Source organism: Sceloporus occidentalis, unplaced genomic scaffold (assembly GCF_023333645.1).
Source record: "Sceloporus occidentalis isolate IW3139 unplaced genomic scaffold, rSceOcc1.0.p SCAF_2, whole genome shotgun sequence".
NCBI classification, from domain to species: Eukaryota; Metazoa; Chordata; class Lepidosauria; order Squamata; family Phrynosomatidae; genus Sceloporus; species Sceloporus occidentalis.
This window is the reverse complement of record NW_028316982.1, coordinates 44,575,731-44,602,399: the sequence shown is the minus strand read 5'-3', so window position 1 is coordinate 44,602,399 and position 26,669 is coordinate 44,575,731. Positions and strand designations below refer to the sequence as shown.

General features: G+C 38.9%; 1 protein-coding gene across 4 annotated transcripts in view; it reads left to right on the top strand.

Moving 5' to 3' along the window:
• Positions 1-26,669, top strand: part of PXYLP1 (2-phosphoxylose phosphatase 1) — an 84,987-nt gene that overhangs the window by 43,291 nt on the left and 15,027 nt on the right. For all 4 annotated transcript variants that reach the window (XM_089509246.1, XM_089509248.1, XM_089509245.1 and 1 more), the window contains 2 exons: positions 11,678-11,839; positions 14,991-15,117. In XM_089509246.1, coding sequence (XP_089365372.1) covers positions 11,678-11,839; positions 14,991-15,117 — 289 coding nt within the window. The remainder of the gene's footprint in view (positions 1-11,677; positions 11,840-14,990; positions 15,118-26,669) is intronic.

The window sequence follows — 26,669 nt, the reverse complement described above, 5'->3', positions numbered from 1 at the left end:
TTTCTCTGCATAATGAAAGGTCTCTATATTGAAGTGCTTAAGTATTTTTCTTTAAAACATCATCAGCAAACATACATTTCTTGAAGAGTTCCTCTTAGCTCTGAACTTTGTTATAATTGGCAGTACAGGTGGGTGATTGCTTGATCCCCATCTCATAGATAACTTCTGTTCCTCAGCACTTAAGATTTACCCCAAGTACTGGATATTGACAATATTTGCAAGAAAATGATCTTGTTCCATTCTTTTTAAAAAAATATTTGTAATTTAATTCTGTCCGTGTGTAGTTCTCTTTTTAAGTACTCACTGAGTTCCTTCCAAATTTCAACAAGTAATATAGAGCTTTAGGTCATAACCTCCACTTTGAATTGGGCCTAGAAACAAACTGGAAGGCAGTGGAGCTGTTTCAGCAGAGCTGTTGGATGGTCTGTATAACCTGGCCCAGTTAACAGTCTGGCTGCAGCTTGTTGGACCAGCTTAAGATGCCAAAGACTCTTCAAAGATAGCTCCAAATGGAGCATATTACAAAAGTCCTAGCAGGATGTTACTAGGCCAGATCTGGCATCTCAAGCAATGGTTGCACTTGATGCACAAGCTGTAAATGTGCAAAGGCATTCCTGGTCACTACAGAAACCTGGGCCTTCAGGTTCAAAGCTCTGTCCAGGAGTGCCCCCCAAACTCCAAAACTTGTGTGTTTAGGAGAAGTGTAATCCTAACTAACACAGGCTGAATCTCTATTCCTTGATCTGCCTTACAACTGATCAAAAACATCTGTTGTCTTGTCTGAATTAAGCTACAATTTGTTCCCCTCATCTATTGTATTACTGATGACCGATACTAGTTTAGGAACAGGACAGCCTCTTTGGATAGAGGTGGATGTCACATGCACATTATGGCACTCCAAAACTCCAGATGGTCTCCCCCAGCAGTTTCATGCATATGTTAAATAGCATGGGGGACAAAACATGACAGGTCAACAGACAGGGGGTCGAAGAGGAGTCCCACAACACCATCATCCGAGTTTGCTCCTCCAGGAAGGAACAAAGCCACTGAAAATTAGTGCTTCCAAGTCCCATCCCAGCAAGGCAACCCAGAAGGATATCATTAATCTTCACTTTGGACTAAGTGGATTTAAATGTTTCAACGTTCCACAATCTTCACATTAGAATCTAGCATTTAAAGGTTCACATTTCCTCTTACACAGAGGAGATTTTCTAGCCAGTACGTGTGTTTCTGTAGTGAATGAAAAAATGATGGATCTGTGGCTTTGTCCATATGTGTTTGCTCTGCACACCTTAGGAAGATGTTTGATGTGTGGGTTTCTTATTAATTTATGTGTGTGGTTTGCATTAATTTAGCAACCCAAGGTGTAGTAATTGAATTGTGGTTCTTTTTGATTTTTTTTGTAATATTTCACCACAACCCCAAGGCCCTACATGTGTACTTTTATGGATATGAAGAGAGCATGATAGTCTCCTATACTGTTTAACTTTATGAGAAAGCTCTGTTCTCTGGCTGCAGGTTGATATAATCAATGACATAATTACAGAGATAAGCGAGGGACATGAATCTGAAGACCACGAGAATGGAGGAAGGACTGTATACAGAATACAGTAGAGGCCAGTAATGTATGCATGTGTGTCTATGTGATATAAATTGGTTAAATCTAAAGGTGTCATAAGATTCTTTTTTTCTGTTTATTCTTAAAAAAACATACTGTATATACTTGACTATAAGTAGAGAAATTTATGCCTCAAAACCAACTCCATAATCCTGAGTCGGCTTATAGATGGGGCAATATGGTAAAAAGGAGAGAACGCTCCCTTTCCAAACCTCTTCCCAGCCTGGCTGCTCAGAAGTGGGGGTGACAGCTGCGCTAGGAAGATGAAGAAGAAGGGAGCAGTTGCTCACCAAGCTTCTTCCCAGCCTTGCTGCCTCTGGAGGGGGGCAGTTGGGCTGGGAAGACACAGGACGAGTGAATCCTCCCTTTCTAAGCCTCTTCCTTGCCCAGCTGTCTCCAGCATTCGTTCCCCAAGCCTTTTCCCAGCCCAGTTACATGCCCTTCAGATTTACCCTCGACTTATCCATGGGTCATAGTAAAATCCAGATTTTTGTTCCCAAAACCAACCCTTGACTTATACACGAAGTCTACCTATACATGAGTATATATGGTAGCTCTGTCTCTTTCTGTGCAGGGCTGGGGAGTAGTGGTGATTTTGGGGATACAGTGCACCCACGTCATATGCTGAAAGCCGCACTGGGAGAAAGGGCGGCACATCCCACAGGGAATAATGGCGTGTGTGCCCATTGTGCGTGTGCACCATCATATGCACGAGCCCCATTCATTTAAATGGGGCATGAGCATAAGCAGAATTCACTTTACATGGGGGGTCCGATATGGATCCCCTGCATAAAGAAAGCGCAGACTGTACTCCTTGTCCTACTCCGGAGTAAGATATTTTTTCCTAATGTTACACATATTATCCTCAATAAAAATATATAAAAAAAATGATGATTGCATGTACAATATAATAACAGGAATTAGGAGTAACAAATATATTTTGTTATTCTTTACTCGTTACTCCTACTCTCCAGCCCTGTTTCTCTGTACTAGAGATACATATTCTTTGGCAATTTTAAAGCTACATACACTGAAAGCCACGCTGGAAGAGCCCGTCGTGTGCCCCGTAAGTGTGCCCTCCCCTTATGCGGGGATTTGTTCTGGGTCCCTCCGTGTAAGGGGAAATCAGCATGTGCTGAAGCCCCATAGGAATAGTTCCTATGGGGCTTCAGCATACACTGATTTCCTCTTATGCGGAGGGATCCAGAACAAATCCCCATGTAAGGGGAGGGTGCACTGTATAATGTAACTCACCTCCTACCTTCCCTCCCCACATTTTCCCTAGGGGGCATGTTTCCTAGACATTTGCAATATATATAAATGCTTACATTTTTAGCAAACCTAGACTAGTTTCAGTACTTGAATAAATAACCTGCTTAGAATTTACAGTGTGTCATTGATGTCCGCTGGGGTTTGGTTCCAGGACCCTCTGTGGATACCAATATCTGTGGATTTTCAAATCTCATTAAATATAGTGGCATAGTAAAATGGTGTCCTTTATGTGAAATGGCAAAAATCAAGGTTTATTTTTTGGAATTCATGAATCCATGGATATGGAGGGCTGACTGCAGAATTGTACTATCTGACGTATGTGAAATATGTAAGATAATGTTATGAAGGAAGGGCATGCTGGGCTCCTCCTTCCATGTAAGTATTCTGGGAAGTATAGTTGGCCGTCGGTATCCTCGGGGGATCCAGTCTAGATCCCCCTGCAGATACCCAAAATCCATGGATGCTCAGGTCTCAGTGTCCTGAGGTAGGCAGCAGGAGGTTGCCTCCTCCTCCAGCTCCTCCCTCTTCCGCCATACACCCCCCATGCAGACTTACTGTCCGTGGATGCTGGAATCAGCGAATGGCAAGTCCACAGATATGGAGGACCTACTGTACAGATTTAAACATATTACCTTAGTTTGTTTTTTTACAAGCCAAACTCAGAATACTGTATAGCCAACATAAGAGAGAGCGAGAGAGCTGCAGGCCATTATATCCTATGCTGCACATGCTATCTGTTCAGAGAAGAAAGAGTTAAGGAAAAAAGAAAGGTGAAAGTCAAAAGCCCAGATTGTATACTTTAGTGAAAATGGAAACATCTTCTAGTGCATCTTAGATTTATTTTTTTTATTTTAAATATTTATGTATTGATTCCCATCTAAAAATCCTAAACTAGTTTACAGTAAACTTTAATCAATAAAACACAGCAGTATTACAAATAGAAGACTCCATAAGATGAGGCTAAAGGCAACTTAAACAATTAGCAGTTGGGAAAGTGCATAAGAGGAAATAAGTTTTTAATTGACTTCAAAGACATTATCATTTTGCAATCTGTTGTGAAAGAGTGGTCATTTCAGAGGTTGTCAGAGATTGTTTGAAGAAAAAAAGTTTGTTTTTATTTTATATGTGTCTCACCCTTTTTCCCAGTATGAGCAGTGTACAGTGTTGGTCAAAATGGAATATAGCTAAAATACTGCCTAAATAAAACTGTCTTTAAATAAATAATATCCAGCCTTATTAAAACATTAATTTAAAACAGTTTCAAACACATTTAAACTGGAATAAATGTAAAAGTACAGCATTCCCACAAAAATGCTTTTTTTTGCTATAATAATAATAATAATAATAATAAGCTTTATTTGTATACCGCTTTTCCTTCTTGATCAAAGCAGTTCACAATATGGCAGTTGTGTGAACATATGTCACAATACAAAACAGTAGATTACAAAAATACATTACATCTACGATTACATCAACAATTCCATAAAATCTAATACATTATACAACAATTTAAAAACAATTGACTGAATTAGACATGATCTTCCTTAGGGTATTCTATCTTTAGAGAGAATCAGGGGGGTATGCTTTCTGAAAAAGATAAGTTTTCAATGCCCTATAGCTACTTTAAAGCTAAAAAAAAAAACTTTGTCAATGGAAAGAACATAAAAATTAACCAAACAGTCCTTCTGTTGGAGGAAATTCCAGCACCTGGAAACAACCACTGAAAAGCCAGTGTCCTGTATCCTAACCAAATAGGTCTGTGACAATGGTGGAACCAAGAGCTCAAAAACTGGGCAAACCCATATAGAAAGAAACGGTCTTTCAGACAGTCTGGGCCCAAGACAGTATACAGTGGTCCTCCCACATTTGCTGGGAATAGATTCAGGATTCTGTGAAAGTGGAAAAACTTCAAATAAAAAATCCATTTGTTTCACCCGAATTACACCTCTCTAGGATCTTTAGCTTTTCTACCACAGCTCAAGAGGTTTAGATAGCAATGGAAGTTCCCCAACATTGTTTGAAATTTCCACTGTGTTAGTGACAACACTGGGAAGTTAAAACTGGCCCTTTACTGACATATATATATATATATATATATATATATATATATATATATAAATTGTATTTGCACCTGAATTTCCATGATGGTTGGATGAGGGGAAAAATCATTGCTTCAGTTTTACTATCATACTTTGTCATTTAGGTCTGCTGTGCCAGAAATAGGAGTAAGCAAGGATGAAAATCTTCACTTACTCATTCTTGCCTGCAAGACCAAAACATATTCTGTCTCCATTGGGCACAATTCTGAGAGGTTTTGTGTGTTTCAAATGATTTGTTACATTTTAGGATTTCACTCAAAAAATTAATTTGTGCAAAAATAATTTTGAGCAGAAAACAGTGGCTTTAAAGCAAGATACAGAGTTTTATGTTAAAGCAGTACTCTAGGCTTCTTCATGCAAATAAGTATTTTGCAAATACTTCCCACAATTCAAAATAATCTTTTGACAGCTGACTGTGGTTTTGTTTTTGTTTTTTTGGATAGGTTGCCTCAGTATATCAACACATCCTTTATTTTTGAAGATGAGGAAACTTTATTTCTAACCAGCCCTGTGGATGTGTAGCAAGTGATGAAGCTGATGAAGCTTCAGATTATTCTTGTTTACATTAGAGAATGCCAGACACTTCAATTCCCAGTAAATCAGTATTGTAACAGATTCCTACTGAAGCCCCAAACAAATACAGCTGTGGTGTGATGGGCAGTCATTCACCCTTAAGGATCCCTCTTTCAAGGTTTTCTTTTCCTTTTCAAACATAATTAGAAGCCAGTCTTCTATGGCTACATTTTGGATAAACAGGAAAAAAAATCACAGAACATATAATTTACTGTACATCTTTCTTTCTTATGTTATACACCTGTGTAATCATAGCCCTTGAGTTTCTTAGAAAAACAATCATGCTGCTGTATTTTATCACTGTATAATCTTTTTCGCAGATATCTGTGAATACTGTTAATGTTTTTCCAAAGGAGAATTTGAATGATGGAAATTAGTATGACTGTTGATCTTTAGATACATGGGCAAATGCTTCTTGAGGTGATTTAAAAAATGCTTGAAAAGTGGTATGTGCTGTGCCTTGTCTGTGCTTCTTTTTCTGTAAGGCATAGATGGGATGAAAATAGTCATTTCGTTAGCTGTTCTTTGTGTTTTCATCTTTTTCAATTTGTTGGTGCAAATTGCTGATGTAGAGCAGGATGAAAATTTTGCTTTGCTAAGCAGTAGTGAATATTATATAATCCCTTCTCCGTTTTCTTACCAAATAGAAGACCTGTTAAATTTTTGTAGGGAATGGTAACATTTATGGAATAAGCACAACATTTTCTCTTCATGTTGTTGTTACTGTTGTTCTAGCCCTTTTTTCTCCAAACTTAAACTCTTGGGGTTGTATTTTCCACACTATTGTCTTTGGATCCTTACCATTTTCTATCCCTCTGCGTAAGGGGAAATCAGCGTATGCTTAAGCCCCACCCGTGGTGTGCACCCCATTAGTTATTCCGGGGAGCGCAACTGGCTCTTCCGGCACAGCTTTCAGCATATGCTGAAAGGTGTGTATGGCGTGTCCGTGTAAAACGCAGGTGCGCTGTATTCCATTTCTTTCTTGTCCATCTTGCCATGCTTCTTCTATTCTACACTGCCTTAGATTATTCAACAAAACTGCCAGAGCACATTAATTACACTGACTTGGAAAGGATGTTTACCTGTTCAGATAGATAGATAGATAGATAGATAGATAGATAGATAGATAGATAGATAGATAGAGATATAGATATTTGTTTCCATAGTTATAATGTAATTTGAGATTGCCAGTATTTCTTTGTTCATGTTATAAACTTTCTTTTCTTTATAAATAAATTATGTGTTTCTTCCTTTGTGGTTTCCTTTGCTGTTGTAAATCATGCTTCCATTTTCAGCAAGAAGAGTTGGAAGACCTGTCTAATCTTCTGTACCTAATATGTTTCCATTGTGTAAACCATGCAAGATTATGTGGAACAGGAATTATATGGGAGATTCCTCAATTTAGGTTTATTTTTGTTTGTTTGTTTGTTTGAGTATTATTGAATATTCAGCCCAGGATATATATATGCCTGTTTTATCGCAGCTTGGTATGAAAGGGATATGATTGGAAATGTAACACAAAACTAAAAGAGCTGATTAATGTTAAGGAATTGGGTGGATGGACAGTTGGCCCTCCTTATTCACAGGTTTTTCCCCCATGGATTCAAGCATCCATGGTTTGAAAATACTCAAAAAAGTATAAATTTCAAATATCAAACCTTGATTTTCCATTTTTGATAAGGGGCACCATTTTGCTGTGTCATTATATTTAATAGGACTTTAGCATACACAGATTTTGTTATCCACAGGGATCTTAGAACCAAACCCCAGCAGATAACAAGCTCCTACTGTATTGCTAATTATCCATCATTTTTTTCTGTAGTAGATCATTCAAACTAAGTTCTTTTGAGAGCAGAAATAAGACTTCTTCTCATAACCTGGTTAAAATAGACAGTCAATTAAAAAAAATGGCTGGGATCCTCTGGGAGTTATGAATATGCAGCCTAGAGTTATGCACCCACAACTGTTAGATATTCACAGTCCATGCACAGCACGACTGTCTCTCAATCTCCACTTTCTGGCAGCAGCCACATTGATCATTGGGGATCCAGTCCCTTGATGACTAGTAGGTGTCTTATGGCCCTACCCCAGTTGTATGAGGGCTCTGTGGCATGAGAGGGAATTGTGATGGGGGTGAAAATGGCAGTCACGTGCTTTCCGAGCAACAGGAAAGCAGACCACCATCAATCACAACAGTTGCTTCCTGGTAAGTGGGGATTTGTGGGGGTCAGGCTGAGATTCACTCTGTAGTGCTATAATTGCAGTGTTTACATATCCAGAAATCCTACTGGATTCCATCCATTATTTCTAGGGATATGCTGCAGTAGCAAGTTTCTATCTATAGTAAACTTAAGCATCCACCCAGTGTGTTTAAAAATTACAATGATCAAGGACCTCCAGCATTTTCCCCCAGACACTGGCTCATTCAGTTTGTGTTATCCTATTCTATATATTTTTTTGAAAATCTACATTAAATCTAAATTAAAATCTAAATTAAATTAAATTACACAGATTTGACTCCTTCACAGTTATGAGTATCTTGTGTATATCAAATGATAACAATGCCAGTTAAATCCATTTCAATCCTAGTTTGTAAAACAAGGCAGCTCATAAGTATAAATTCTAAATTTTTTTACAATAAAACAATTAAAACTATCATCTAAAAACAATATAAAATTACAGATACTAAAACCACACTAAAACCATGATACCCACTCTAAACCTGACCTCGACTTATACATGAGGTTGACTTATATTTGAGTATACGGTAATTAATTAAAGCTTTTTTAATTGGTGTTAATTGGAAAGCACTAGAAAATAATGAATTAATAGCTTAAAGAATAATCAGTAACTTAATTCAAAACTCTGATATTTGTTGTTGATGAAATATGTTAGAATAGAGTGCCTATCTCTATGCTATTGTGTGTAAGTTTCTTCATCTGGCCCAACACTTAATGGTTCAATTAAAAATTAATGACAAACAAAACGTTTTCAGTTATTAGTTCAGTCCAGTTATTATGGTAGTGTAAATGCTAGTAAATTAATTTTGCAATTTCTCACAGTTAACATTCAAAACTCTGGGTAACATCCTCTGTAACTCCCTTTTCATCTTGATAGTTATTACAATGATACTCACCCACCCAAATACTTTTCCCAGATGGCAGCCCAATGGGTCTTTTTGATTCCAATGCTGCCACCAATTATGTGAAGGTGATGGCTACTATCCCACCAATTTTTCACTGCGAGACTCAAACCTGGGACTCTCTTAAGTGTCTCCTACACTATAACTCTTTAGTTGCCAGCACTCTGGATTTCAAATTTTCCCCAGGTTTGAGACCAACTGTTCTTTGACAGCCACACACCCACTATGTAGTGTGTCCAAAACCTAAAAGACTTTTCTCAACATTGGTAGCATTTTTAATGTGATTTCTGAGATCACTACAGACAGCTGCTTGTTGAAACAAAGTAATAAATTTATTTTCCAGTTAGGCTGGATGCAATATCTCTTTTAGTGGATGATGTTTACAATGGATATGGTGTATAAATACTTGATTAGTTACACAGTTTGACAATTTATTTAGCTTGCAATTGTTTCTTTGTAGCTTTATATATATGTTCCCATACAGACTAAGTTCTCATAGAACCTTTATTAAACTTTTGTATCTTACAAAAGCTACCTGTGACTCTACTAGTCACCAAACACTGTGTCTTGCACTAATTTAATTAAGGACATTCTTTATCTCTTTCTTGGGTACCTAACACCCTTTCTAACAGCCCTCACAGCATCCTAACTTAGCCTCAATGGTTCTTCACCCCTCAGGGAACACTAAACATCAACCACTTTCAAGCCTGCTCCTCCCTCTTCTATACTCACTCCTGGGAGCAGCCCCCAAATTTTCCTGGCATTGCTCCCATTGACTAGTGCCAAGGTTCTAATCTGCCTGTTGTCTCCACAATGGTGTGATCTTCCTAAATTTTTCCATGAAGGTACAATCGCTTGTCTCATCTTGGAAACTAGGCAGAGTCAGGATGCCTTGGATGAGGAAGTGCCAGGAAACACAAAGTGCTGCAGGATATATTTCAGAGGAAGGCAAATCACTTCTGAGTATTCCTTACTTAACCTCCCCTCCCCCAATATTCATGGAGTTGCCCTGTGAGAGGCAACTTGAAGGCACATATGAACATACTAGTCCATATGCACAAATAGTGATTGCTGTCTAAGAATTGTTGCACAGTGCACCCTTTACGTGGGGGATCCGTCCCCCCCCCCCGCGTAAAAGAAAAAATGCGTAAGCTCAAGTCCCATTGGAAATAATGGGGCTCGTGCCTGCCGTGCAGTGGCGCAGTCGTGCGCCCCATTACCTCTTCCGGGGTGTGCAAGGCTTTTTTCCGGCGTGGCTTCCAGCATATGTTGGAAGCTACGTATGAGGCAGGTGCACTGTACTACCTTAGCAGTCTTGTGTGTGTTCAGTTACCCACAGTTCCTGACTCAAATGTGAATGATAATCTCTCTCTTGCAATCAACATAAAATATTCTAGGGAAGGCAGTAAGTATTCCTGTAGTGTATTTCCAGGATAGCATATCTACTAAATTGACAGCACTGTACACTAACAATCCTCTAATCCCTATGGAGCTTATCTGTCTGTTCCAGGCTGTTCCTTGTATGACTGCTAGGGATTTCCCTTTTTCTTTATATAGTGTATTTCTACCTCTTACTGTGCTTCTGTGCTTGTTTACTGACACATTTTACTTCATACAGGTAAAGAGTTTTTATGTTTTTTTTAAAGTGACAATTACCTTGCAGATTTTGAAAGGTGGGGGAAGGGGTGAGATAATTAACCAGAATATCTACTGTATGTGTTTTCTGTTTTAAGATGATGAAATTTTGCCACGTAACCTTTCTTGTTTTAAATGCTGTGTAATTTGAGGTCAATGAAAATAGTTTAAAATAGTTGGGTTGTGTGCAACTGAAAGAGCCTTCTGTGCCTGCAGCAAACCTTCAAGGGGGAAAATCCAGGCTAAGATGGCCACTCTTGTTGCTTATTCTTTTTGTAACGGTTGGCGTTTGGGAGGAAAAAGAAAAAAGGAAACAGCTGTGCTTTCTTTTCTTCTAATTTTTGGTAAATGTTTGGTCTAGTCTTCACTGCATCGCTTTTCTTTTTTCTATGCTAACTTGTAATGTTTGTATTGGTTACTAATGTAATTCGTATGTTTCAAACATAAAGAAGAAATGTCTTGGTATTTTGCAGTCTGCAATAAATACATGAACTTATATTTCGTGATCTAGCATTGATTTGGTGTCTTGTATTGCTTCTTTCCTTCATAATTGCCTGTTTAACCTTCTGTAACTGTTGTAGTGTGTATATTTTACAGAAATGTGAATGCTTCTTATTAAAAGCAATGGGTGGGGTGGGGGGGAGGCTTTCTAGCATACGTAGCCTATGGAGAGTTAGCACTTTTCACTTATAATTATGGACAGTAGAATTGGTTGATATAAACTTATATCACTGAAAAAATGATAATCTTAAATATTCTGGGGCTATGGGAAAATATTTGTGGAGAAGATGTGGCCGTGACTGTGTGTGTCTCTTTTTGCTCCCCCTTTGTTGATTCTCACCCTTGCTATGATGCACATTTTATTTGAAAGAGCTTGTTTCAGAAAGATCTTCTGTTGGAAAAAATGATTAAACGTACTGAAATCTGGGGGAAATGGTATCTAAGCAAATAGAAGCTAGAATTTAAGAGACACTCAAAACTATTCTTTTTGTGTAGGACTGAAGTATTTTGAGGCACAAATCACATACCAAGTACATTTAGCTGTTCCAGTAATTTTGACAACTTATCTATTAATATTTTAATTAAACATCTTCAGTTTTTAGTGTGTGGAGGGACTAATCTAATTCAACAAGGTATTCTGATTCACTGCACAGCAAGATTATTAACTGATGATAAATTGAACCAGTGATTAAGTAGATTAGACATCAGTAATTTTTTGTTTATTTATATGTATGTGTTACATTTATATTTATCTGTTGTTATTCAGATAAATGATGTAGCATTAAAACAATCCAATATTATGAACCATAAATATTGCTTATTTGTATCTTTTTTTAGTACACTTGATCCCCATTAATCCAGTTAAGGAAGATGGCTTGAATTCCAAGAATCGAAAGAGAATTATGCCAAATCCACTGACAGAGCCCCCTGCCATAGATCCTATTTATGAAGCCAAATTTTATTGTAACATTCCCAGCATACCTGAACGCAGCATGGAAGGTAAATATATTATTGTGTTGATGTCTGCTGTTTTATTTTGGTATAATTAATAGTGTTTTGTTTATAGATTCTAACATTTCCAATAAAGCATGCTCTCATAAAACTACCAGGTAGAAGGAAGCAGCAGTACCAATTAAAACTAACATGAAAATCAATGTCTTAACTTCTGTTTTAGCCTCAACTATTAATAGTTTTGGGTGAAATATAGTCATCTGGCTGGAATGAAATGGACCAAAGATCCACCTGGACCAGTGATTCCCAGAGTGAGCAGTACACCTTACACCAGGAATGGTGGAAAGATTCAGGGTGGCAGTGAGAGGGAAAGAGGGCAACACAGGGGCTTTCAGTCAAAGTATTGGTGGCAAGAAAGACAAGGAAAACCATTATTATTATTATTATTATTATTATTATTATTATCATTATACAGTGGATCCTTGTTATACGCTGGGGTTTGGTTCCAAGATCCCCCGTGTATAACAAAATCCGTGTATGCTCAAGTCCCATTAAGTATAATGACATAGCAAAATGGTGTCCCTAATAAAAAATGGAACATCAAGGTAAATGTATACTTTTTTGGAACATTTTCAAACTGTGTATGCTTAAATCCGTGTATAAAAAATCAGTGTATAAGAAGGGCTGACTGTACTTTATTTATATAGCGCTGTAGATTTACACAGTGCTGCACATGCAATCAATAACCAGTGATCGTGAACCTTTTAGAGGCTGAGTGCCCAAACTGCAACCCCCAAACCACTTATTTATTGCAAAGTGCCATGTCCCTCCAGCTTTGTAGTAACAAACTCTGGCAAAGTCTGTGCTGGGGTGACGGCACATGTGCCCACAGAGAGGGCTCTGAGTGCCACCTCTGGCACGCGTGCCAGAGGTTCGCCATCACTAAAATAGACAAAAAGAAACCTGCCTATGGCATACATTCTACAAAATGAGAACAATATACATATAAAATAATACATAATAATAGATGATAGGAGTCGATAAAATAAAACCAGCAGCCTTTAGGACCATGGTAGGGATAACTAGAGATGTGAAAGCCTGGAAAAACATTTTTCTTTTTCTCTTTGCCCTCCTGAATCATGCTAAAACATTCCATATTTGATTTTTTCCTTCATTTTGAACATGTAGAGGTGTAAATGTTGAGTGGGGGAACCCTAAAATTTAGCGTGATTTTTTTTCCTCCCAAACTCCCCCCCGAAACCCCCCCCCCCTGGAAAATGGATTATGGAATATTCTCTTTTACAATGAAGAATAAAATATGTAAGACAATATGTCCCTATATTTACTTCTCCTACATTATCTCTAGAGGGCAGATAACAGATAAATGTTTATGTAAGACTTATGTAAGATTATGTTTAGTAGCTGACATAATTGCCGTTCTTGCTTTCCCTTAATTAACCAACTACTTTTACTTATTTTTAAAATTAATTTTGGAGGCAGGGTTGGGATCAATCCTTTATGTCTGCTTGCTACTATTGAGGACTAGAGACAAAATGATTTCTTTGTTTTACTAATGTTGTCATTTCTGAGTTACGGCAACCCTAAGGCAACGCGATCATGTTTTGATTTTGTTTTTGTTTTTTTGGCAAGATTTGTTCAGCATGGGTATGCCTTTGCCTTTCTCTGAGCTTGTGACTTGCCCAAGGTCAACCAGTGGTTTTCTATGGCCGAGGAGAGAAAGTCTCCAGAGTCCTAGTACAATAGTCAACAACTTCACTACACTATCTCTCTGCTAATGTTAAGTTTCTTCTTATTTTTAATTTGACTTTTTTGCCAGCTTCTCGTAAACTTCTAAAGCAAAGAGCTTCCTTATCAGTTAGGTGTTCATTACAGTTCAGGACCTTGTAGCTTCATTTATTTAAAATAATGCATACTGTGGCTGAAGTGAATAAAAGAGAGTCTTCTTTTATTATGCTTCAGTTTAGGGTTATGCAATGAAATGAATTGTGAGGACACCAAGGAAGTATTTTCTTACACAACACATAACTAACACTGGGAATTGGTTACCTACGGCTGTGTTAATAGGCAATAGGTTACATGACATTAAATGGAGACTGGAAAAATACATGGAGGACTAGTCATTGTTGTGGTAGTCACTATGCCTCTGTAGAACTTCCAGACAGAAAGATATTATGATCAGCAGTTATTTTAATACTACTTATTTGGGAGCAATGGCAGGAAATGGATGTAATCTTTCTGCTGTACCTGTAGGTTTCCCAGACTGGCAACTGGGGTATATAAAATACTGAACTAAATAGGCTTTTTTGTTATAACCAGACAAGGCTGCTTTTATGTTCTCTATGTTCTGTAGCACAGATCATAGTTTGTTACTGTATCCTATAATGATTTGCAGTTGCTGTCTAAACTACATCCAGGAGTCAAAAGTACAATATTTGTAAGTTATTATTAAGAATCAGATGCTGGTGAAACGTCAGGAAGAAATTCTTCTAGAACTTGGCCACATAGCCCGAAAAACTCACAAAAAACTATTAAGAATCAGCCCATGTGTCACATTCATTTTCAGTTCAAAGGATGGGACAGTTTAATTGTTGTTGTTTTTGCTGCTATGTGCCTTCAAGTGTTTGGTTTTCTTGGTATGATTTGTTCAGAGGAGGTTTGTCATTGCCTTTCCCTGAGGCTGAGAGTATGTGACTTGCCCAAGTTCACTAAGTAAGTTTCATGGCTAAGCAGGGAATTGAACTCTGGTGTCCAGAGTCACAGTCCAACAGTCAGACCACCTTGCCACTAAATATGTATTGCTGATATTATCACTATCCCATTTTCTCAGTCTTGAATTAGTAGATATTTAATAATACATTTATTTTAGTAAGATTGTGGGAAAACAGAATAAGGAGTAAAGCTGGTACTAAATTACTTCAGAAGAAAATTATGACAATGAAACAAATAAAGTGCACACAGTAGATGTAGTTCCTATTGAGTATTTACATGTTCCAATACATCTAGATTATCACTGTGGCATGCATATGTAATCCAGCACCAATCATGTCAGTGGTAGATCCTCTGAACTAGTAGGCCTTTTCATTGCCTATGTTTTGTATGTTGGTGACTGTTTTATGTTTATATAGGAGTCCTCCTTGGGCTTCTTGAGAGTTTTATAATGTTTTTTTTTCTCTTATAGGCCATGCACCTCATTATTTTAAACTGATTTCTGTCCATGTGCTGATTCGTCATGGGGACCGATACCCTCTTTATGCCATTCCCAAAACAAAAAGGCCAGACATTGACTGTACATTAGTGTCCAGCAGGTACAGTTTCTTTATGTTATAATTTCTCTCTAGGCTACCTTTATACACTCTGAAGTTTAAAAATTCAGTGGAGTTGTTGTTGTTGTTATGTGCCTTCAAGTCATTTCTGATTTACAGTGACTCTACAGGAAACTTGTCACAGGGTTTTCTGGGGCTGAGAATGTATGAGTTGTCCAAGGTCACCCAGTGAGTTTCCATGGGTGAGTGTGGAATCAAACCTCAATTTCCAGAGTCCATATACTATGCTCAAATCACTACACCATGCTGGCACTCTCAATGAAATATAATCACCTAATTAAAATCCACGTATTGACTTGTTGTCTATCCAAGTGGAGAGCTGTGAACATTTTACTTAAAGGTTTATTTTAATCTTCACATTCATAGCACGTATGTTTTTCCATACAACATTGTGGTTTATCTTGTGCTAATTTCTGTTTCCCTTAAAAAAGCTAAAATTGTTACGGCTTCCACAGGTTATGCAAATAGAGGTAAATGAAAGAACTGTATTTCAGCTACCAAGCTCTGAAAATCCTAGTTCAATGGAAGACTGCCTCTTATCCTCTATCTCTTCAGTCACTCTCATCCTTGTTGAGTATATGTGTTAACAGATGAATAGATGGGGAAAATGTTCTCTTGTCTTCCAAAATGAGACTGGAAAGTTTATCATAGAATCATAGAGTTGGAAAAGACCATAAGGGCCATCCAGTCCAACTCCCTGCCATGCAGGAATACACAGTCAAAGCGCCCTGGACAGATGGCCATCCAGCATCTGTTTAAAAACCTTCAATGAAGGAGACTCCACCACCCTCTGAGTTAGCACATTCGACTGTAAAACAGCTCGTACTGTCAGGAAGTTTTATGAGATATTAAATACTTAAAGATGGAGCGAGACGGACAGAACCATAATATTTTCCTACCCACTCACTCACCCTTTTTCACTGAGGACTGTTTGGTATATTTTTCATTTGTTAATTGACTTATTCAGTAATAAATATTTTGATGGTTGACCTGAGCTAAAATTTCCCTAATTTGTGTGGCTTTTCTGTCAGTGGCAAGACTAGTCTGAGATGCTGGTAAATTCAATATGGATTCATTATTTTTAGTAGAGATGGTGGCCATTAGCGTTGCTTAATAATCCTGTACATAGTTGTTAAAATAATTCATTTTGAAACAATATAGAGTATATTAACCATGAGTTGTTAATTAGTGTCATAGTTGGAGTCTGTATTTCCTTACTGATACAGCTTTGTTGACTCACTGTAGCTGCAAGCAATAATAAACAACCACACTGAATGGTTCAGAATGACTGTGTCAAGGTTAATTAGAATTATTAAAGAAGGACAAGTGAAATGTTATGTTATGTGCTAATTTGTAGGTGTGTCACTTAGGATAAATCCTAGTTTTTAAATCTTGCAGTGAATAAATACAGTTGTATAAAGGTTAGCAATTTGACATGACCAGTCATGTAAGCTGCTGTTTGTTAACATAGCAGATAAATATATAATAAAATCTGTATTTGGGAAAGAAAAGAGTGGGAGAAAAAAAAAGTCAACAGCATATGTGGTAAACACATTTTCACAAAGTATTAATGTTCCAAAGCAGGGCATGTATATTAAATATTTTAGGATGGGACTTAGTGCTATGAAATTGTATTGGCTGTAGTAAGAAATTAAATTCTATAATAAGATAAGCAGTGACTAATTTGCTAATTGCAGTGATAGGATTTTTAATGAACATACTCTAGGGAATAAAACATTAATTGAAGAGAGAGAATTCAAAGCCATTTGGAAATTTTACAGGGCTTGACATTCTAAGCTCTAAAAACGTCTGCAGGATAGTATTAAAGACAACACTTTACGGAGTGGGCAAGTGCATGCTTTGATGATAGTAATTAAATAACAATTTTAGCCTTATAAAGTCCATAAGAAGAAAACCCAGCAGATAACAGTCTAAAGAGTTACATTGTGAATTCCACTCTACCGAAGTTCAGTTTGGGGATATGTCCAAAGACATTCCTAATTAATTATTTTCCAGATATGAGAAATGACAATGGTACTGAAGGTTCTGGTATGAGGCTTTCATGCATTGCAAAGGTACTTTGTTCATTTGTTACCCTCAATATTTTTCTGGATCTCCCATGAATCCAATAAATGCTCAGTTTTGTTGGCTTTTCAGAGAATAAGAAAATTTGGTAATATGTCATGTATCCATCCTAGAAAAATATTTCTTTTTTGAAAAACTCTTCAAAACTAAAATTCATTCGGCCCATGGCATTCACTCGGGTTTGGTTCCTGAACCCCTCGTGGATAACAAAAGCAGTGGATTCTCAAGTCCCATTAAATATAATGGCATAGAAATGGTACTCTTATATAAAATGACAAAATCAAGGTTTGCTGTTTGGAATTTATAGACTTTTTAAAAATATATATTTTCAATCCATGGTTGGTTTTGAATCTGTGGATAAGGAATCTGTGGATGTGGAGTACTGACTGTAGCTCTGTGTGTAGCAGTCTGAAATTGTGGCATCCAGTTTCAATTGTTTTATTATGCTTCTGATGCATACCTAGCAAGAACAGCTTGTTAAGTCCAGCTTCATATCTCCCAGCATCTGAAGTGAAATGATTGGTTACCAGACGTTTGAATTGCCTTCAGAAGCACAAACACGCTCATCACACAGACTCAGCGGCTTTCGATACCATAGACTCAGCGGCTTTTGATACCATAGACCATGGTATCCTTCTGGGGCGCCTGGCAGAGGTGGGAATCGGGGGCACTGCGCTCCAGTGGTTCCGGTCCTACCTCTCCGGGAAGTCCCAGATGGTGCAGCTGGGAGACGTGTGCTCCGACGAGAGGGCCCTTAAAACTGGGGTCCCTCAAGGAGCCATTCTGTCTCCCATGCTATTTAACATTTACATGAAACCGCTGGGAGAGATCATCCGGAGACATGGGGCGCGGGGTTATCAGTACGCTGATGACACCCAAATAATTTTCTCTATGTCTCCGACTGATGCAGTGACTGAGGATGGTGTCTCTCCTCTCGTGGCCTGTCTGGAGTCAGTAATGGGCTGGATGAGGGAAAACCGACTCAAGCTGAATCCAGAGAAAACGGAGGTACTCGTGATAGGTTCCCCTGGTCCAGGAATGGCGGTGGTTCCACCTGTCCTGAACGGGGTCACGCTCCCTGTGAAGGACTCCGTGCGCAGTCTGGGGGTGCTTCTTGACTCGTCCCTTCGCCTGACTGCTCAGGTGAATGCGACGGTCAAGAGCACCTGTCATCAGCTTCGGCTTATTCGCCAGCTGCGCCCATACCTGGCCCAGAGGGACCTTGAAACTGTGGTACACGCCCTGGTAACCTCGAGACTGGATTTCTGCAATGTACTCTACATGGGGCAACCCTTATACCAAACCCGGAAGCTTCAAATGGTGCAGAACATGGCAGCCAGGCTGGTCACTGGTACGTCCAGGGCCAGCCACATAACACCGGTATTAAAGGATCTCCATTGGCTGCCCATTTGCTTCCGGGCGCAATATAAGGTGTTGGTAATGACCTATAAAGCCCTAAATGGCTTGGGCCCAGGATACCTGAAGGACCGCCTCTCCCCATACACTCCGCCCCGCACCCTCAGAACATCTGGGCAGCAATTACTTAGGGTTCCCGGGGCGAGATTGGTCTCCACTACCAGGAGGACATTTTCCATCGCCGCCCCGGCCCTTTGGAACACGCTGCCCATAGAGCTCCGCTCAGCTACCTCCCTGGCCCAATTCAGACGGGACCTAAAGACCTTTTTGTTCCGGACCGCATTCCCTGAATAAGGTCCTATAGGCCTCCTCCACTGCACTGGCAACGGGACTGGCTAATCCCGGGGCCTTTTGTTTTTATGTTTTTTGTAATTGTGGTATGTTTTTAATTGTTTATTATTGTATTTTAACTGTTGTAAACCGCCCTGATCTGATGGAAGGGCGGTATATAAATAAAAATTTTATTATTATTATTATTTATTATTTTTTCTTCTTTTATCCTAGAATTATTAACCATATTGCTCCGATGAATTTTGATTAATTCTTTTAATATGTTTTGGTTTTACTTTGTAATCTGCCTTGAGATCTGCAGCTGAAGCATGGTTAACCGATAACTTTATAAATTAAAACAATCTCCAAAGCTTCTATTTGCATTCTTTAAATCATGCATGGAAGATGCTTTCAAGAGTGGTAATGAATATGCTGGCAAACAAGCAAAGGATTGGTTGTGTAGTTACGTAGAACCACAAGTGTTTATAGTCTTTGTAGCTGAAAACTAGCATTCTTAGAAACAACCACAATCTTTGAAGCACAGATGTAATTTTCAGTAAACAAGATTGGATCAGGAAGCTTTTTATATCAGATGGACAGAAGGACAATCTTTTCTCTGTTGAAGGACTAAAAACTGCAAATCGTATTCAACTCCTCTTGCTGTTAGAGGGAGAGATCAATATGAATATACAGTAGGGTCTCCTTATCTATGGATTTTAGCATCTGTGGGTGGCAAGAACCGTTGTCTTCAATGGTGACGTGTGCATGTGACCATGCTAGCAGGCGTGCACATGTCACACTGCCATTAGGGAGAATGGGGCTTGAGGTCCTGCATTTTTTGGTGTCCATGGGGAGAGATCCAGAACAGATCCTCTGCAAATTCCAAGGTATGACTATATACACTTACAGAAAAATCATTAACAATTAATAGCCAGTACACACTGTATGTGCTTGTGTGTGTTATGTTTGTGGGGATATATTACAGGAGGGAAAGTATAAAAGAAATCTGCATTTTTTGCATGTGAAGTGTGTGTGTGTGTGTGTGTGTGTGTGGGAGAGAGAGGGGGGGGGGCAATATGAATATGCACATAGGCTGAGGTGCTACATGTGTGCATAGCTCCACAAGCGCAGTTCTGTGTTTTGTTACTGCCTGGCAGCTGCTAAGCCCTGGGAAGCATCCCTCTGGCTGTTGCTTACCAGTGAGGAAGGAAAATAGGAGGAAGACATTTCATACCATGGAGAAACAACTTTGGAGGGAAGGAGAAATTTGTGCTCTTAAATACAGTGTACCTTCCTTTCCCTCCCTTCAGGAGCCCAGAACAACTGGATCTTCATTGTCTGAGTAGCCTTTCCTTTCCTCTTTTCTCTCTGATAAGAAGGAGTTGCAGCAGCCCCTTCTGGGGCTTGACAGCTGTGGGTGGTGAGAGTTTTCTGGATGAGTGCAGTGTACCTTTGTATCCCAACCAGAAGGGGACGTTGTGCACATAAGTCACCAACAAGATGTCATCCATAGACATATGCACTACATTTATTGCATGTCTCTTTCTTTCACCCTTGAACAGCTTTTCTATGGGCAGAGAGGGTAAGGGTGTAGCCTGAGTAATTGAATCAGCAGCTGTACAGGCAAGATGACTGGCATACATTCCAGAATAATTGCAGGACGACTTTAAGAGTTCTTTTTTTATATGGCCTTGTAATGCAACAAAGTTAGTTGGCACGAATAGCAGAGTGGATTTTATGGAAATTTAATACAGTAATTTCTAATGAGAACTTGAAAAGTGGAGGAATCACCATGCATTTTAAATATAGATTGGCAGCTATTTAAGTTTTAATTATTTTCTCATTGAAATTCGTATTTGATTAACCTATTTGGATTTTGTTTTGTGATGAGTTTCTCATTTGTATTCTGTTCCCTCCTCTCTTTCATTTAGTATTCCACAGATGGAGTTCATTAATTACGCAGATTATGCTGCAGCCCTATGTATGGACTCCTAATGGGCAAGCAGGATATCTTAGGGGGTCTTGCTAGAGTGTTGTGAATTAAGGATTGTGACACATGAATAGCTTAGCATGTAGGTAAGGAAATGGATGAAGTCCTTGGAGAATTCTTTTGTCAAATTTCAATTAACATTTTCAAATCAAGGTAGATTTTCATTGAGAAAACTTGTTTTTGTAATTGTTCACAAGCATAATTAATTTTCTATTGCAGTGTTTGCCTTTGGGGTGGGAGTTGGGATGGGGTGCAATTGAAGTACATAATACTTAGATCTTTGTTAAATTTAAAATTCAGTAAATACAACGTTTGACTTTAATTTGCCTAGAATGCCATAAGTGAATTCCGTAAGGAATAATATTTCAATAGACAAAAAGAAAAGGAGGAAAACCTATCATATTTAGTTTAAAAATGAATCACCCTGTCATCTGGTAATGTAACGTTGCTAACCTATAAAAAAGAACCAGTTGTAATATTATTTTGAAATATAATAATGAACAATTGTGACATCTGTTAACTATAGAATCATGTTTAATCCATGATTGTGATTCAGAGGCACTCATGTAAGTGTGGAAATTATTCAGCGTTTTCTTATCTGATATCCTCCATCTCATACAACCTCTCCCCGGCAAACTCTTTAAGAGCAAAGTGATATTGGAAAGAAACTACCCTAAGTATATGTATGCCTCCACCCTACATTGAATTTCTTGATCAGCTACTGTTGTCATGTCATAAAGTGATTTCTGGAACACTCTTAACTTTTTTGTACTTCATTTCTGGAGAATACCCTGGATAATACATCCTGTTCAGTATTTATGAAGTCACAGTCATGACTTATAACCTCACACATTTTGTAATTCACACTTAAAGTTGTGGTACCATTGCCATGGCCAAAAACAAAACAACTCCACTTTAGACACCAGACCCCTACACCAGTTGAAAAGTTCTGAAGTGTTGGTGGGTATGGTAATGAAGGATGACTCATTGAGCCTTTTCTCACCATTGAGCCATAGTTGTGAAAGGACTCCTCAAGAGTCCATGCCACTGGTCATCATACCATGGCTCCCTGGCAAGAGGGGGCTGGAACAATAAAAACAATGAGAAATAAGTGCATGTATGAAATACGATCTGTGTGTTAGTACAAAACACAAAGCCAAATGGTTGTTTCTAGACTAAAGGCATTACAGTACTTTAAAAATTTTAATAGCATAGGAAATGACCTGGCACCTACTTGAAAGATTTTAAATGTGGTCAGTAAGTCATGTGAAGACTAGGGAGTGGTGTGTGTGTGAGAGAGGGAGGGAGAGAGGGAGAACGAAGACAGAAATGACTGGATTTCATAGGGATAGTTATTTTTTCTGGGCAGTGACCTGGGAGGGATCGCTTTTTTGTGATGACCTCTCCATCTGTTTTAACCACATGTACCAGCTACATGCTATTAGAAAAGAAGAAGATAAAATTCACGAAAAGACATATTTCAGACTGCCTTCTAAGTATTTTAAACAGAGTTAGATGTGCAGATGTGCTGAAAGAAAAATCCACACATTTACTGCAGAAACAGGATGGGATTGATTTTATTATGAATGTATGCAAAAAAAGATACATATGTGGTTTTATATTGATAGATTGTCATTCCCTATTGAAAAATGGGCAGCTTTTTATGAACTTACACTTTCTTTCATTAATTCAGAAAAGCATAAAAGCCAAGCAGAAATTGGAAATAGAGCAGCAGCCTCTTAGCAGTTTACTTTCAAAAGGACCTGTTGGCTCTAATTGGGAGCAGATTCTGTTGGAGGTTTTATTTGATCAACTTATAACCCCTCAGTGCATTAGAAATTATCTGAAATGAAAAACCAAATATATTAGTAAAAATTCATCCCGTAATAAAACACAATTTATGGCTTTGGCAAACAGTGCATGTCATCAAGCTGACAATTAAGTAAGTAATACTCTTTTGTTTTAAATGTTTCAGATTTTTGAGGTGATGTTGGTCATGTCCCTCGGTCATAGTTATCAAAAAGGTCAAGTTGAATAATCAAGCTCTTTCATTTTCATTCTTCCATGATTTTATGGAAATTAGCATATAAGAATTTCTCTGGAGGTTTTATCTGTCAAACTAAACAGGGTAATTTCTTTCATTCTGCTCAGTCCCAGCCACTTGCACAGTGTTGCCTGGATACTCTGTCTCCTGCGGCATCTGTAAATTGGCCAATTCAAGAGTAAGATTGCTAATCTGATTTTATTTTTAAAGACACCTTCTAAAAAGTAATTGGCCAGACAGCATCTGAATACCATTGCTTTTCAGCTGCCATCTGTATCTCTCCTCCACCATCCTTTTTCTTGTGAATAATAATGTTCAGAGTACATTGTACTGAGTACAACTTAGAAAATACTTGCATGCGGGACATTTTCTGTAAGTTCAAACTTCTTAATATGTATCTATTGGATAATATTTTTTCCATAAACTTCTGTTCTTGTTTTCATTGTTGGTTACATTATTAGAGTGACAGAGACGAAGCATCTTTCTACTGCTGTAAATATTGAGTTTTCAAAATGTACACTCCCAGTCTTAAATTATAAATGTTCAAGACTGCAACTGAGTTAAAACAACAGAGAGGATGTGTACTGGTTAAAACATTTGTAACATTTTACACAGCATAGTTTGGTATTTAATAAGTCGGTAAAAAGGAGAGGTGGAAAATCACTTACTATATTCCAAGGGCTGTGTAAATGGATGAAAGCTCAATAAATTAATTCACTATTTAAGGACACACTAAACTATTGTTGTTACCATTGCATAAAATATGAATATAAACACCCCAGTTTCAATAATGAGTGTGAGTGTATATTCAATATACTAAAACTTAGAAAGGTTATGGAAGAATTTACTTAGGCCCGTTACAGACGGGCCTTTTAGTACGGAGTCAGTCCGTATTAGGGTTAGGAAGGTGCGGTGCTTCCGAACCCCCCTAACCCTAGTACGGACTGAGTCCGTACAAAATGGCGGCGCCCCATCTGCATGGGGGCCGCCATGACGACGTCACGACCGCGCCGCCTCTACACGGGGTGGCGCAGACGTGACATCATCGCTCCGCGCCAGTGTGCTTAGTGCGCCCTTTGCGCGGAGCAGGAAGGAGCTCCGTTTCAGAGCTCCTTCCTGGTTTGCACCGCTGGGCACAGCCTTCACACGGCTGCACCCAGTGACGCAAAGGAGAAAGGGGCCAAGCGGCCCCTTTCTCCTCCTCCCCGCCGCCGCAGGGTGTCCTTGGGGCTTGAAGCCCCAAGGACACCCCTTTCCAGGCTGCGGGGAAGCGGCCTTTTGCCGCTTCCCCGCAGCCTGGAAAGTGGCGGATTGGGGCCTCAGCAGCTGCCATTCTGCCCACTGAGGCCCCGATACCCTGGGGAAAGGGGCGGGTACAGGCCGCCTCAAAGGGGCGGTCTGTAACGCGCCTCTGGCAGGCATAGGAAATGTGTTTCTGCAGATCTTGCTGGACTGAAACTCCCATCTGTCATTGTTGAGTGTGCTGGCTAGGACCAGTTATCTCTGGTGGGCTACACATTTCCTTGACCTGCCTGGGGAGGACATTAGTTAATCCCAGTACACAATACAATAATCCATAAATGTTTTGTGTTAAGGAAATGAAAATTATTCTTTTGAGTGAAAAAGCAACAGAGAATTTATTACACAAATTTGATTTGCTCCAAATGGTGGGTTTCACTTGGAGTTCAAATGCCTATTTTTGTGGGTAAGTGATTACGGTAGATAGAATCATAAGTAGTTTGAGGTTCTACTTTACATTAGAAGGTGGTCCATGAAGGGAGATTAAGCACCTGCAAGTTGGATGTGAGGCTTGAGGGGCTCCCATTGTAGTTCTGCTGATGTTAATGCTGCAAGTGTAGACCTGGAACTCCATCAGCATCAGGCCTCAATGATCACTGAGCCTTCAAACCAGCATTACTTTCCACAATGGCAGTTGCCAGGAGCAGACGTGTCCTACGTCATGTACTTACGGAGTGGCTGTGCCATTCAGGGATGAGACAGCCTCCAATGAGATGGCTGCCTGTTGTGGAAAGGAAGAAGGAAGGAGAAAGATATTCCCAGATTACCAAACTACACATGACTAAGGTGCTTTAGAAGAAAATTCCTTCAGCTGTAATTCTTGTGACCAGCAACTGGAAAGTTTTAGCTCTTCACTGAATTTCTTATACTGAATATCATGAGTGGGGATGGAATAATTGATTGATGGCAGCAGTGCTACTGAGGCATATGAAATGGTATTTGGTGGGAATGATGCCTAATGGCAGCTTGCGGTGCCTGGTGGCAGACAGTATACATAAGGTATAGTGGTGAATCTATTAGTTTGCATACTCTTTTTCACATGGTTGAATTTCCCACCCACCCCCGCTCTATACTAGATGCAGAATGGCCACTCAGGGGCTTATCACAGTGAAACCATTAGTCCTGAGGGTTGTGAGTGGGAGGACAACTCTTATATAATGCTGAGAACTGTAGTATTTTGGATTAAACATTGAACTGCAACACCCAGCATTCCTTACCACTGGCCATGTTGGTTAACTTGAACTTCACCCTGCTCCAATTTAGTCTTTCCTATAGTTTTTGTAACCTAGATCTTGTGTATTGTTATTGCAGTTCAAATAAGCATTATGCACAGGTTAACCATTTCTGGAAGTATTTTCCTTTTTCTTGTGGGATGATAACGTTGACATTTGTTTTGCAGTTAGTGAACATTAAATTTGACAGAATTAGGTTATTTCTTACTATATATGAATGTGCTAGTTGTGTGCATGTGTAGAAACATGCACATGTCCCTTTTTGCATCCAGGGTTTTGGTATGAGAGGCATAGCTCTTTCTTGGCTGATTTAAAGGTTTAATAAAGTGATGATTGTCAACAAATATATGGGATCATACAGTATGAAGTTCAGTAGCTGCAGATGGCATGTATACCCCAGATTGCCTACAGTTACTGTGCTGGAAAGAAAGCACTATATGGCAATCTTTTGCAACACTTTATGGCAATCTTAATGATTTAAAGTTGAGTGGTTTTATGGATTAAACTGGAACACTGAGTCTGCTATCCTATGCACATTTACTTGGAATCCGATCCCTTTTAGTATAGTGAGATATTTTCACATAAAATATGCATTTGTTGTTGTGTGCCTTCCTTCATGTTGTTTCTGTCTTAATGATTTTTCCTAGAGTGTTTTAGAGTCTTCTGAGGGTGAGAATGTCTGACTTGCTCAGGACCACCCACTGGATTTCTGTGGCTGAGCAGGAATTTGGACACTGATCTCCAGAGTTGTAGTCAAATGCTCAAACCACTCTGCCATGCTGGCTCCAAAGTATGCATAGGATCGTTCTATGCGCATATGCTAAAAATTCTGATCACTCAAAAAGTACTAATGTTGGACCTTGCATATAGAGGCTGAAGTGAAGATAGTGATACTTGGTATTCTAATGTAGTGTGATATACACAGCTTAGCAAAACTTTGCTGTGACTCCAGTGTTATAATTCCTATGGAAATCATTGAAGTACACACTTGAATAAAGTTGAAATCTTTGCTGTAGAGTAACAGTGAGCAGTTTGCAGGACTGAAACTTTCATTAACCTTCATCATTTGCTATGTCACTAGTGCTGATGGAGATTGCAATCAGCAATATGTAGAGGCCCACAAGATGCTCATTTCTGCTTTAAGAGTCCCATTCAGCTGTGTTTGCACAAATATACATAGGTTTCAACTATGTAAAGT